The 14545-nt window shown below is 31.3% G+C and overlaps 1 protein-coding gene across 1 annotated transcript in view; it reads left to right on the top strand.

The window, feature by feature from the left end:
• The window catches only part of TTC29 (tetratricopeptide repeat domain 29), a 157721-nt gene that overhangs the window by 20567 nt on the left and 122609 nt on the right, over positions 1-14545 (top strand). Inside the window, exon 3 of the mRNA XM_069105010.1 lies at positions 14299-14522. Coding sequence (XP_068961111.1) covers positions 14299-14522 — 224 coding nt within the window. The remainder of the gene's footprint in view (positions 1-14298; positions 14523-14545) is intronic.

Here is a 14545-nt window from a genome sequence, read left to right as displayed (position 1 = left end):
CTTCTAACTTTCACTGTGTTAAATTTGTGCAAAAACTATTTAATTTTATGTAATCAACACTGTCTATTTGACCTTTTGGGATCTCTCTATCTCTTGCTTAGTCATAAATTCTTCCTTGATCCATAGATCCAAAAGGCAATTTCCTCTTTACTCCTCTAATTTGATTATTATGTGACCTTTGATGTCTATGTTATACATCCATTTGGAGTTTATATTGATCATGCTGTGAAATGTTGATCTAAACCTAATTTCTGCCAGGCTACTGCCTAGTTTTCCCAGCAGTTTTTGTCAAATAGTGAGTCCTTTCCACAAGTAATTGAGGTTTTTTTTGGTTTCTCAAACCCCATGTTACTGTTTTTACTTGCTTCTTCACATTGAGCACCTAATTTGTTCCACTGATCCATGCCACCCCCCTTTTTGTAAACCAGTACCAAATCATTTTTGATTAGTGCTTTGTAGTGCAGTTAAAGATTTAGCACTGATAGACACTCTCCCTTTATACTTTTTTCCTTCATTTTCCTTCAGATTGTTAATCTTTTGTTCCTCTATATCAAATTTGTTATTATTTTCTAGCTCTATGGAATATTTTTTGGATAATTTGATTGGTATAGCATTGAATAAATTAATTAATTTGGGTAGGATTATCATCTATCTAATTTGTTTGTTTTTGCTGGATTTACCCATGAGCAATTAATGTTTCTCTGATTATTTAGGTTTATTTTTATTTCTGCAAAAAGTGTTGTTTATTATATTCATATAGTCCTTGAGTAAATCCTTAAAGATTCACTCCCAAGTTTCTTTATAAGTTTTGTAAATTATTTTGAATGGAATTTCTCTTTCTAGCTTTTCTTGATGAATTTTGTGGATTATGTGTAAATATACTAAAGATTAATGTGCATTTATGTTACATCCTGCAATTTTGTTGAAGTTATTTCTTTTATTTAATTTTGGTTGACTTTCTACATTTCTCCAAATATGCCTTAATGTCATTTGCAAAAAGTGGTCATTTTGTTTCATTTTTGTCCATGCATTTTCCTCAATTTCTTTTTCTTGTCTTATTGCCATAACTAATATTTCTAATACTGTTTTAAACAGTAATGCTAATATTAGGCATCTTTGCTTACACTCAGTCTTACAGGAAAGGCTTTTAATTTTCTCTGTTACATATAATTCTTGTTCTTAGATTTAGAGAAATGCTATTTACTCTATTAAGGAAATTAACATTTCTTCCTGTGACTTCTGGAATTTTTTATAGAAATAACTTCTATTTTGTCAAAAGTCCTTTCAGAATCTTCTATGTAATCACACTATTTTGTTATTTATATTATTAACCTGGTTTATTATATTTATAGTCTTCCTTATGTTGAGCCAACACTGCATTAATGATATAAACACACTCTGATCTTAGTATATGATTTTTCTAATATGTTGTTGTAGACTACTTGTTAATGTTCATTAGAGATATTGGTCTGTAGTTTTCTTCCTCTGATTTGTCTCTCTGGTTTATGGTATCAAGACCATATATGAAAGAGATCAGGAGGCCTTTTTTATTAGCACAAACAACTTATGTAGAATTAGAATTGTCATGAATGTTTGATAGAATCCACTTGTGATTTCAGCCAGTCTGGGAGTTTTTACTTTAAGAGTTCATTTATTGCTTTGTGAACTTCTTTTTTCAGATATTGGGTTAGTTAAATAGGTTATTCCTTCTTTTGTTAATTCTGGGTTTGTTGAAAGCAAATAAAATAGTCTTTGCCTTTTTAACTACTCTTATCAAGTCTTCCAGAGTCTCTTCCCTACTCAGGATTGATACTGATGGTGGCTATAGCAACCATAGGAGTCATAGATTTAGAACTAGTCTGCCCCTTGCCCCAATTTGACAGATGAGGAAACTAAGGTAACCTGATCAAGGTCAGACAGGTAGAAGATGGGAGAGGTAGGATCTGATTCCATTCATTTGGGTTCTTCTGTGTAATGTAGTGGAAAGACCATAAGAGGCAGGAGAGCTGGACTCAAATCCCAGTTCCACCACTTACAGACAAATCACTTAACCACTACAGGATTTCTTTAAATTTTTGAAATTCTATACTAGGTAATCCCACCCCCACACCCGCTCCTGCCCCCATAAATCATGCTAGGCATACTGGAGACATGGGAAGATTATAATGCAATTAATTATGAATTCTAACTTATTTTTAAACATCAAATTCATAATGTTTTATAATTTATGTTCCTGTTAAGTACATTTCACTCTTCCTAATCTGATAATCTTATGCATGTAGGTAAAAATAAAATTACAGTCTCTCACATTCAGCAAAATAAGAAACTGTATAGTTACATAGAGGTGGATTAATGTTGCCAAAAGGGCATCTGGATGACTACATTTGTCGCTTCTCTCTAAATGTTGTGAACCTTCTCTGGATAGAATCCGTTTTAGGCTCTGGAGTGATCAGTCTCTCCAGTTCAAATGAGTATTTGAAAAAAAAATTTTTTTTACTAAAAAATAAAGAAAATAAGTAAAGAATTTTTGTAAACAAAATGAGTTCTTCAGATTTATTCTCTATGTTATGGCATTTTTATCCTTATGGTTATTATTCCAGACCTGTCACCGTGTGTAGATTAGCAATTTTCTGTAATTTTGTAGTCAGAGATTTTCCTGGCACTGGGAGATTGAGTAATTTATCCAGAGTCACACAGCCAGTACCTGTCTGAAGGAGGACTTGATCCCAAGGCTAGTTCTAAGGCTCACTTTCTGTTTCCTGAGTACCTCTGGTGATTTTTAAAGTCTTTATGTTTTCACAAAATAGTTGTTTCCTCCAAAAAAAAAAAGTACTTCTCTCATTTAAAAGTAGGATCCAGATATGTTCAATGTAGAAATTAACTGCCACAGAAATGTCTTTGCCTGCTTATCTAAATCCTTATACTGAATGAATTTTCATATTTCCTTTTGGTTATAATTTAATATTTACTTTTTCTTTCCATGAGATGCATTATGTTGTGGTATTTAGATACAGTGCTGGTCATGGAGCCTAGAAAATCAGGTTTCAAATACCATGTGAATTACTTACCCACAGTACCCCAAACAAAACTAGAAGTTATAAATAAGTTGCTTATCTTTATAAGTGAAAGTTGTTTCTAAACCTGAAGTTGATTGTTCTGAAGAAATTTAAAGTTTAAATCCTACCCCTTGCTGCCTACTCCTTACCCTCCCAACAACTGTAGGATAGAAGAGCCAAAAGGTACTACAGAAAATTCATTTAGCATTCTCATGTTTTACAAATGGAGAAACTGAGGCACAGAGAAGCAAGGGGACTGCCATACCAAATTAACTGAGGGATGAAAGTTTTAAAAAATAATATCTGGTTCACAATATCAACTTTTACATTTTTCCCTATCAGAAAAATATATCACTACAGTTAAAAAAATGTCATCATAATAATAAAGAAAATATGAATGATTTTACTCCATTCCTCAAATTCCCTTTACCATATTGCTGCTTTTAAAAAGGAAAGGACCTTGAGAGAGGAATAATATTTGCCCTTCGGTTTTGATTTCTTTGATATGGTGCCATTGATCACAATGTTAATATGATCTTAGTAAATACTTTCATGTGTATGGTTTAAGTATTTAGTTTCTCTGAGGGTCCAGTAAGATGATGGAGTGTGTGGATTACCTTGTGACCAGCAAGCGTTATCAAAATGTCTGTTGCTGCTGCTGCAGTTGTTTTAGCAAATACTGTCTGGAATATACTGGCAAGATACAATTCGAACGTGTTCTAAAAGAATAGACATAGCCGGTCGATTGGTTTACTTTTCCTAAAGAAACTTCTCGGCTTTTGTGCAATACAAAGGGTTTTTTTCTTGAAAAGGTTAAAAAAAGTTCTAATCAACTTCTGTACATTATGTAGAACTTCATTTTCTAAACTCTGCAAAAGAAAGTTTCATATTTAATGGGAAATCATGAATTATTCCATTTATTATCTACTTCCTCCTTTCAAAGACATGATCTGGATAAAAGGCGGGGTGAATAATTTCAAAAAATACAATACATTTTTAATGGGAAGGTGCAAACTACAGATTCTCATGACTATTAGCAAGTGTAGAGGAAACAGAATTTTACTTGCAAAATCCATCAAACTCTTGCAAAGGTAAAATATACGACATACTGAATAAAAAAAGGAACACAGTGGGCTGAAGTTTTCTTTTTAATGTTGCTTTGTTGTTTTTACTAAGTTTTCATCTTTATAGTCTGCAGATTTCATTTCCAAATGAAAGCTTTAATTTAGTTTTCATTACATGGAAATTAGGCAATTAGTTCTATTCATCTGGACTGACATCAAGTAAAACACTATACTTTTTTTTCCAATGTACGTAGTTCTTTACAGGGTGAGATTCTGTTTTTGGATATCATAATGTTACTTATAAAGTCTTAGTGAATATTAAATTCTATTGAGTGAACAGTTAACCTGATTCTACTAATACCGTTATCAAAGAGGAGAAATATTATTTTCTTACAGGTAAATCCTAACAGTGGTATTGGCTTATTATATGTGTGTATATATGTGTGTCCATGTGTCCATACACACACAAACATATAGCTTTGCTCTCTGGTTTTCGTAGGAGTTGTATGTTCTACTTAAAATAACAAACTGTTTTTCTGCATTTTAGAAGCATCATTTACATATTTACAATTGATATGCTAATTACTAATCTTTGCCACCTGTTTCTTAAAGTAGGTCCCCAAGGACCTCAACCAGGCTGATACTTTTTACTTTGTGTTCTGTTTTGGGTTTATGTTTTTAAATCACAATAATTTCTGTATATGTCATACACACAAATAACAACTTAAGAAATATACAACCAGTGAACTGGGATAACTATTTCCAAATATGCTTAATATTCAGTACTTGCCTCTCTGAGTAGAGCTCATTCGGAATTGGTTTCCTTTACCTCTGATTTGTAGCAATTATATCAGGATGTACCAGTTCCATTCCTTGACATGCTTTGCCCATTTTTGTGATAATTGGTTGGTAACTATGAGGATTTAAGTCATTTGAAGTCATTTCTCAGAGTTTGCAATTGTTTTTGTAACAGTTTTAAGGTTGAAGGTATTTGGAAAATGAATGAAAAGAATAATTAAAGATCTCTTCACGAAGGTTCAATTCAGCTGAATATGTTTTGACATGGAGCAAATGTTGTAGCACCAGTTTGGAAGGATTTTCTCTGAAAAGGATCCTTAAATGAGGTCGCTTTCCTACATTTCCATGTGGCACATTTAGTTTGAAACATACTGATAGCAAGAAATCAAGATTTCTGCAGGAAACTGTTCGTAGATACTTGGCGGGATTTTTGTGGCTTTTTAAATAGATTATCTGTTTAGTTCTTTGTAACCCATAGAACTTTATATTATAACTCACTGGTTTCTACCAAACATCAGCATGAAATTTTTCCCTTTATTTATGTCACAAACAGCATCTGGTCTTATCCACTATATGAAATGAATCCTTTTTTTAAAAAAATGATGTGGTCACTTAACAACCAGGAAGAGTCATTTTGAATATTCTGTTAATAATTCATTGATGTTGTTAATTGGTAAAAAGGGCATTTTTTTTGCTGTTATGCACAGGTTGTTGATTACTAATCAATGACATTTAGTGCTTTTCCAGCGATATTGAATGGGGATTACTAGAAAAATATAACTAGAAATAACATTTTTAGTATACTGTTTGTCATAGGGAGAATTCAGGATGACTTTTACAGACTGTGGTGTCTGATTGTAAAATCCAGTGAACTTGGTGATTGGTTCATCAACACTTGTTGATGCTGAAAAGAGCAGGCTAGTGACTTAGGACTTATGCTAGGCTGAAATCAGATTTTTTATAAAAAATGCACCATATTGTGGTGAATCTAAGAAATAATATCCCTCATCATAACAAATATCCTGTATGCCCTAATACCAAATTGAATTTTAATAACTGATATATTATTTCAAAAATTTAATAAAAAATTTCATGATGCTTTTTTACTTTCAGTGTTTATAAATAAAACTCGATTCTTCACAGATAGCAAAGTATTTCCAAATGCATGCAAGATTTCTATAAGTATTGAGAGGTAAAATAAATCAACACATCAGTAAATGAATGAAAGAATGAAAATAAATAACTTTGGGGTTTTTTTCATTATATGTATTCAAATATTAGTATTTCAACAAAACTCAAAAAAAGTTGGTTTTTATTATGACTCTGAATTTCAGGTATAATTAGCTTGGGTAGTAAGTCATATCCAGCGCAGAAGCAAGCATCACTACAATAAAATAATTTCAGAGTAGACTTTCTACTAGAATGTTTTTTTAAAAAAATCATGTTCATTATTAAAGTATTACAATTTTCCGAATGTCCAGTTTACTTGGACAATAATTATCATGTTTTATTTTTAATGATGTTTTACCAAGATACCACAAATAAAAATAAACCAACAAATACAATAGAAACTCAAGTTTAAAATCAGTTGTATTTAGAAGAAATGTTCAAATATAAAATGCTTTGATATCATTATTGTGAAGTTTTCATTAAAATTACAAAAAAATATGACATACATATAATTTTCTCTTTAACATTGACTTGATATTTTAATGGCCACATCTCCAAGACTATCTGACTTACATATCAACATAAGGTATATGCATTTCAGAAAGGACAAAGGTCCCTAATTTTTAAGGAATTTAAAATACATGTTCTTTATTTAATCTTTAAATGCTTTCATTTTATTTACTGTTTCATTTAAAAAGCTATGTTTTGGGGTTATTGCTACATATGTAAGTACTTAGATTATTTGCTACTATGATGCAAGAACTGTATATGTTCATTATTCCTTAATGGAATAGCCATAAAAAAATATTTATGGAAAATTGAAGATATTGTCAGTCTGAATGGTTAGTTTTAGGTATGTTATATGAAATGCTAATCACTTCCTGAGTATGCTATGTTTGAAATACAGTGAATTTTGTTTGTGTAAGTTATAATATATAAAATATTCAAATTAATTCATGATGTTGAAAGTAACCAGTGGGTACAAACTAAATTATTACAATTAGATGTACTGAAATGTAAATGAACAAATTTGCTTTTATAGAAACTATCACATCTTAAAAGTAAGTTTTATGTGCTATGTAATATGCTTTTTCTAACATATTATGACTAGATACATACATATTTGTAAAATCTTTAGCATACTTAACAAAAAGAAAGAAAATAAGTCATTTAAGCAATGTGCCCTAAAATGAAATTTTATTTGACTACGGAATAGCCGAGGTCCCTTCCAAATATATCAGCATACATTTACTTTATGATAAATGGACCCAGTAGAATAGTTTAGTCAGCTTTAAATAACATACTTTGTTATGTTATTTGTGTATTAATTAAAAATAATATTTGTGCTAAGATTTGTGTGATCTGACTGCAGTTTTGCTGAATTTCCAGTAGATGCCCCCAGAGACCATTTCAACTCATTGATTAAGCTTTACAATTCCATTAAAAGCTATACTTTTTTCTTTGGGAACTTTTTAAAAATTACATTTTGGAGCAAATCGAGGATTCATAAAGACTCTCATAGTCTCAAGTAGGAATAATAAAGTCATTAGTCACGATCACTGCAGAGATCCTAATACTTTTCTTAAAACAAAAAATGTATGTAAATTTTTTAAGAATAAAGGATAAGTAGTTTTAGAATGTTTCGTTTAAGTCTATTTACTTTTGAAGCAAATCTTTTTTTTAATTAACCAAAATATAAATTCTCTAGCTTCTTCCTCCCTGTATACTTGTGTGATTAGAAAAAAGTAAACATTTGTTTCTGTTTTTGCTTAAAATATTCATACTTATGTGTACATGTGTGTGTGCCCAGACAAATTTGTAATCGCCAATTTACATGCTTGTCGCCCAGATTCTACATGGGAAATCTTTTCTTTATACAAATGACACAGCATCCCATATTATACTGTATGTAAGGATAAGAATAGTGACTGACTGACTCTTTTCCCTAGAAATTATATTAACTGAAGCTATTTAAGTATTAATTTAAGAGTCAAAGTAATTATCCCTTAGGTGACTCTAATAACATTTATTCCTACAATATGAATGTAAGACAGTTATAACTCATGCATAGATAAGCCACTTGTGAGTTATAAATATTAACATAATGGAATAAAACTATTATCATGACTCACAATTAGGTATTCACTATCTTTTCAGGGCAACTTTGTCAGTTAAAGTATAATTTTATGCTTCCCATGTTAAGGTACAGCATTTAATCATGTTGCCTTTGAAATAGTATAGCCAAGAATGAAGTTCTTATCAAGCCAACATTTGTAGCTTCCCCGGTAAAGAATCATATCACAAACAAACAGCATTTGAATAACTGAGTATGTGTCCTTCGGGTGTATTCTACATGGATCTCCAACTGAGAAACTAAGTTTGTGGTTTACAATCTCTGATGATTGTTTGCTGTATGTACCTGTTTTTGTATTTCCACTACTGCTCATTGTGAACTATAACTCAACCTTAAATTAAGATTTTTGGGGAAAAAAAATTTATCAAGGTTAGAAAGACTTCATGGAAGTCTTGGGATTTCAGAGACTCTTTGAATAATGAAAGATAGTCCTTGAAATTCTCCCTTTTTATTGTATTGTTTTTAAAAGTGAAAAATTCAGATAAATATGAGAACTCATATGAGTAATTACCAGCCAAAGCAACAGAGCCAGAGGAGGAATATACATAAAGATTGCAATGATGTAAATAAAGTCAACATGGAGAGGCCAGTTACAATGGTCCCTATTAGATTTTGTCAGTTAGATATTGCTTTTTTTTGTTAGCAATAGATAAACTAACAACCCACATTAGTGGGTGTTGTGGTGGTGGCGGTTTTTTTGTGTTTTGTTTTGTGGTTTTTTTGTTTTTCTTTCCACCCAGGGAAAGCGTTTTGTTAAGGGGTTACTTGGTTGCTTGTTGTGAAGTGTCTGTTAAGTCTGTGATAGGAAAAGAGATTGAGATGGAACCTGTGGTTTTATTAAGATAACAATTTCCCAAATGAGATAATAACTTCCTGTACTAATAGTTTCTTAAGGTTTGTCTAGACAAGAATCTCACAGCATGGCTTAGTAGATAGAAAACCAAATATATCAATATATTTTGTTTTAAATCGTACCTTTTCCATGATGCTTTTCTGTATACAATTATTATCTCCTAACTTCACCCTGGACTGGAAGGCTGGCCAAGGATTTTTCTAACTCTCCACACAAGCAAAAACCACTTCTGCCATAATACATAACCTACGATGTGTATATATATATATATATATATTTAATTTGTTGAACTGGTTTTCTTTTTCAACATTTGTAAGGTTTTTTCTGTATGTTCTTTTATGTGTGTCCATTTCCCTACATTGTTTTGGGCTATAAACTCCTGACTATGGGCTCTTAGAACAGAATCATATCATTTAACTTATTTTCTGCACATGCTCCTGGTTTCCAACTCTTCTCCTTCCCAGGAGAAAGGGTATGAGGGCCAGAGTCTCACAGAATGACACTAACCCTTTTCCCCTTTTTTGTCCGTAACTAGTTGCCTTAAAGAAAAGTAGAGTCCAACACAGATATAAATCAGTAGTTATGTAATTAAAGAATCTCAACAAGAAAACTCATCATATACTTTTAATGCTTAGGGAAATCATTTAAATTTAGTTCCTATTCTGTAATTTTTAAAAAGAATCTTCACAGTTTGGTGCAAAGAAAGAGAAGATGCTTGTTTTAAATATTTTTTTTGTTGTTAAGACCAAACACCCAATGATTAATAGTTTGCATGGCTGCCTAACAATGAATTACCAAGTTTTCCAGGAGCCTCAAATATTTGAGTGCTGGCCAATTCAAATTCTACCAAATGGTCTACTTTTGCTTTACATGTTAGCCTCAGGCTTCTTTGCTCTCCCATATCTTTGGTGACTGACACTGTGATGTAAGTTCAAAATGTTTATATAGAGTAGTTTCTGAACAATATCTCAAAATAAATTTGATGATATAGAACCTGACCACTTAAGTCTATGAAATCTTAAATCACCTAAATTCTTTTATAAGATGCTGGCTCCTTATCCAAATATAGCCTGAGGCATCTTCAGTATCATAGATGAGTAGGACCTATGAAACTAGATTTCTCAGTATTCTCACCCTCTTCATGAAGTTACAACTTCTATCAAGTTTTACTTCCATAGGTCAGGCTCAATTTTTTAAAGGTTTGGCGTTTGGGTTTTTTTTTTTTTTGCTTTCAAAAGAAGAGATATCTAATAAGTTTATAATAATATGAAAAAAATATTTAGAAAGCACTATACTAATAGTACAAATTAAGTTTAAATTAAATATGAAGGCCTTTCATGGGCTGCAAGTATCATAGGATTTTAAGCAGGAGGGACATAAGAAATCATCTTGTCCAACACCCTCATTTTACGGATGAGGAAACTGAAGCCCATAGAAGGTAAATGATTTGGCTTGGGTAAACACAGATAGTAAGTGGGAGAGTGTGGAATTTGAACCCAGGTCATATGAATCCAAAAATTTGATATATTCCTACCTTTCACAATTTCCATAATAATTACTTACCAAATTTCTTACTTTCATTTCATTTCACCAAGAGCAGGAATATAAGTAAAGCTTTCTTCTGATACCTACATTATCTTATATTGAAACATAATTCTGTTTTTGTCCTTTTATAAGAAGAAAGGACAAAGGAAACTAATGTATAGGCATGAAGGAATGATGAACAAATAGATGAATTAAGGTTTTCTTTGTATTTGTCACTAAGGATATTTATTTGTTAGTTTAAGAACCTATGAATAACATCACAGGTAATAAGACTGACCTGGATTGCTACTCTGAAATGTAACTTCTGTGGATCTCTCTTGCACCTGTAGAAATTAAAACACATTTTTGTTTGTTTGTTTACTGTGAGAGTCTTGATATCTTTGACCAAGATGGAGCACTTTATTGAAAACAAATGGTTACCTGGTTTGGTTCAACCATAGATCCATAAGATGATGATGCTTAGTAAATTGCTAATTGTTCTTTCTTGCAAACAGATCACCATGGGTGGCTTTTTAACAGGGGTGAACATGAGGCAAAAGAGAACACACCTGCACATATATACATACTTACACATATGTGTGTATATGTTATGTATGCTGTGAGGACGTTTCTAAGTGCAACCTATACTTAGAATATAATTTTGCTGAGAAATATTTTTCAAGTATTAAAAAACAAGCATTATTAATGGTTCATAAACCCTTAGTCAGAAGGGATCTTTAAAATCTTGTGGTACAGATGAACAGGCTGAGGCTTAGAAAGATAAATAATAAAGTAAATGATTAATTTGTGGCAGATTCAGTAGAATTTAAGTTTTTTGATATCCTGTTCTGTTTGTGTTCTTTTGGTTTTATTGTTCTTATTTTTAAAATAAGTCATTATGCTTTAGTTAACAAAAATTATTAAAAATATGATGAGTAAGGGAATAAACCTTTCTATAGTATCTATGAAGTACTAGCCTCTGTGCTGTGGTTTTTTTTTACAAATATCTTATATGCTTTACTTTGGAACCATTTCCACGTGAAAATAAATTTCTACATTTAATATATCTGCAATAGCTTATTAGTTATCCATGGCCCCCTTTTGTATTATATTTGCCCATCCTTTTTATGTATTTGGGTATAGTCAGTCTGTCAATAAGTATTTATTAAGTTACTACATATCTATTACTAAGTATCTATTAAGTGCCTACTACTCAACAGGCTACACAGTGTATTAAGCACTGGGATGCATAAAGGGGCAAAAAAAAAACCAGTTCCTGCCCTCAAGAAGATTGAAATCTAATGGGGGAGGGGAGACAACAAGCAAACAGAAATGTACAAATAAGAATGAATACGAAATAATTAACATAGAGATGGCACTAGAATTAAGAGGGATGGGGAAAAGCTTCTTGTAGAAAGTGGGATTTTAGTACAATCCTTTTTGTATAGTGGGAATGGGTATATATGTAGTCCTGTTTTTTTTTCACTTTACTTCAAATAAGTAATTTCTTTATATTCTTCTTTTTAATTTTATTTTTATTTACAATATACCATAGTTTTAAAAGTCATTCTCCAACTGTTGAACATTTAGATTATTTCATACATCTATATTACTAAATAATGCTATAATGTATTTTAGCAGATTAGGATATATCCTTAATAATAAGTTTCATGGGTAGAAGAAAATGATTATTGTTTAAGACTCTTGCATATTACCACCTTCCCTTACAAAAAGTTTTTATCAGTTTGCAATTCCGCTGGCAACATATGCTTTTTAAATCTGATTGGCTATAACTACCAGTATTAAGTTTTAAAACATTTTATGTATTTGCTGGTTTGATGGTTAGAAAGTCATCTGTGGTTCCTTTTAAAGTCTAGATTCATTGCTACTTTTCATAATTTCAGTGGAACCCTCTTGTGAATAGTGAGAAATAAGAATAGTATCTGCCTCACATTCTGTTGTATATGACATAGTTTTAGAATGGTTGTTTATAGTATTTTAGGGTTTTTTTTCCACTCTTACTACTGTGGTTTTAATATCCAGCATATAGGTTTGATCTTGAATTGAAATAAAGGTAACTGTGTTGATTTAATTTAATAAACACATTTAATAAAATAAATATTTGTAAAGTATAATGATAATATCTGTTTGATATCAAAGTATAATGCACTGTTATATAGTAATATGCTACTAATATAATATATTAATCATACTAATGTAATTTGTTATATTATAGTGATATATTACTAGTAAAAAAATTATATATACCAGTAATATACAATGATATAATTATATATAATAATATATAACAATATGTCACTGAATATCATAATATAGCAATTATATAACATAGTATATTACTATCATATATTACTGTTTATACATACAAATATAATAATGTAAATAATGTACATAATATGCCATAATATAAAGCTAATAACATACAGTTATTACTGTATATTATTAGTAATGCTATGTAATTAGTAATTCTATTGTGATATATAACATTAATAATTAGTTATAATATAGTAATGTATTATATCACTATATTAACTCCATTACTTAAATTTATTTAAATGATTTCTGACCTGAAGTTTCTCATTTATTGTGCATGAAGTTCACAGGAATTAATTAAGTTTAATTTTGGCTGCTGGAGCTCCATATTGCATATCACTAGTTATAAATGCCTATTTAGTTAAAAATTAATTATAAATACTGGTAATTCTGTAAGTGATGAAGCATTCTGTAAGTAATGAAGACCAAAAAAGTAAAGGTAATTAGTAAAAGTATTTTGGAAAATTGTCCCTCATGGAAGATAGAGAAGAGGAACAATGAAGACTAGTATTATATCTGTTAATCTAAATATTCAGTTGCTTCTCATAATGACTTGAGGAAAATTAAAATCCAGCTATATAATAGTATCTTTTGAAAATTATATAATAAATTAATACTTTTATGCATTGTGAATATAGTATTTTAGTGGAATAATTTTATATCATCACAATATATTTCTGAATGTATAATTTGTTTTTCAAATTATGTCAATTATGAAACTGTCACATCATTACTTTAATCCCAGATGAAAACAAGAAAAGGACCCTGGCTAAATAATATGCAGCAAGGGTGTTTCTTGTAACTCTCTATTTCTTACATTTAAAAACTGAAGCTCCTCACAGCCATTGGGATTTTTTAACATATCTGACTTGCATTGTTTCACTTTGCCCGATGTGTAATTTTTCCTATGCTCACTTTTTGGAGGTAGTTCATCTAGTAGTTCATAACAGAACTCATTAAACTATATAAATGTGTGTGTATGTGCGTGTGTGTGTGTGTAGTGTACCCTTTAAACCAATATTTTTATATACTGGGAACATGAATCATCATAAAGAAAAAAAAGTTCTAAGTTTCTTTCCATTTTTAACCCATGATCCTAAGATAACATGATCTTCAAAAGTATACTCTTTTGGGGGAAGAGAGGGCAACCTGTGATTTGCCTGCCAGAGGCAATTCTTATAAAAGCCAAATCATGAGTCTGGTTTGGATCAGGAACCCTCCTCTACCAATGTGAATTGGAAAATGCCTGGCAACTTAGTCTTAGTAGAGCACTGGCATCATAAAGGACTTATCCAGGATCTAAAATGTTGTGCCGATCTGCAGAATTAAAATGAGCCCTTGAATGTCCTCATTCTCATTCCCCAGCTACCGGAACTCATACAAGAAGAACATTTGTATAGACATGCTACAACATGGCCATCACAAATCCTTCTGTGAGCTCTTTGCCCTGATCAAGAAGTGGCACGCCTTGAGGGAAGCCGGAGGGATTCGGTCGATCTTCTGGATGCAGACTCCCCTTGAGGAGCTGCCTGAAAAAATGGACCAATTGTACTTCTTCCTGACCAAGGCTGAGGATGCTGAGCTCTCAGGTAAGCAGAGCCATGGTGGGAAG

The sequence above is a fragment of the Petaurus breviceps genome, unplaced genomic scaffold (assembly GCF_028583685.1).
Source record: "Petaurus breviceps papuanus isolate PSGF00001 unplaced genomic scaffold, PetGlider_PUasm1.0 76, whole genome shotgun sequence".
NCBI classification, from domain to species: domain Eukaryota; kingdom Metazoa; phylum Chordata; class Mammalia; order Diprotodontia; family Petauridae; genus Petaurus; species Petaurus breviceps.
Note: the sequence above shows the minus strand (reverse complement) of the source record. Positions and strands in the feature narration are given on the sequence as shown.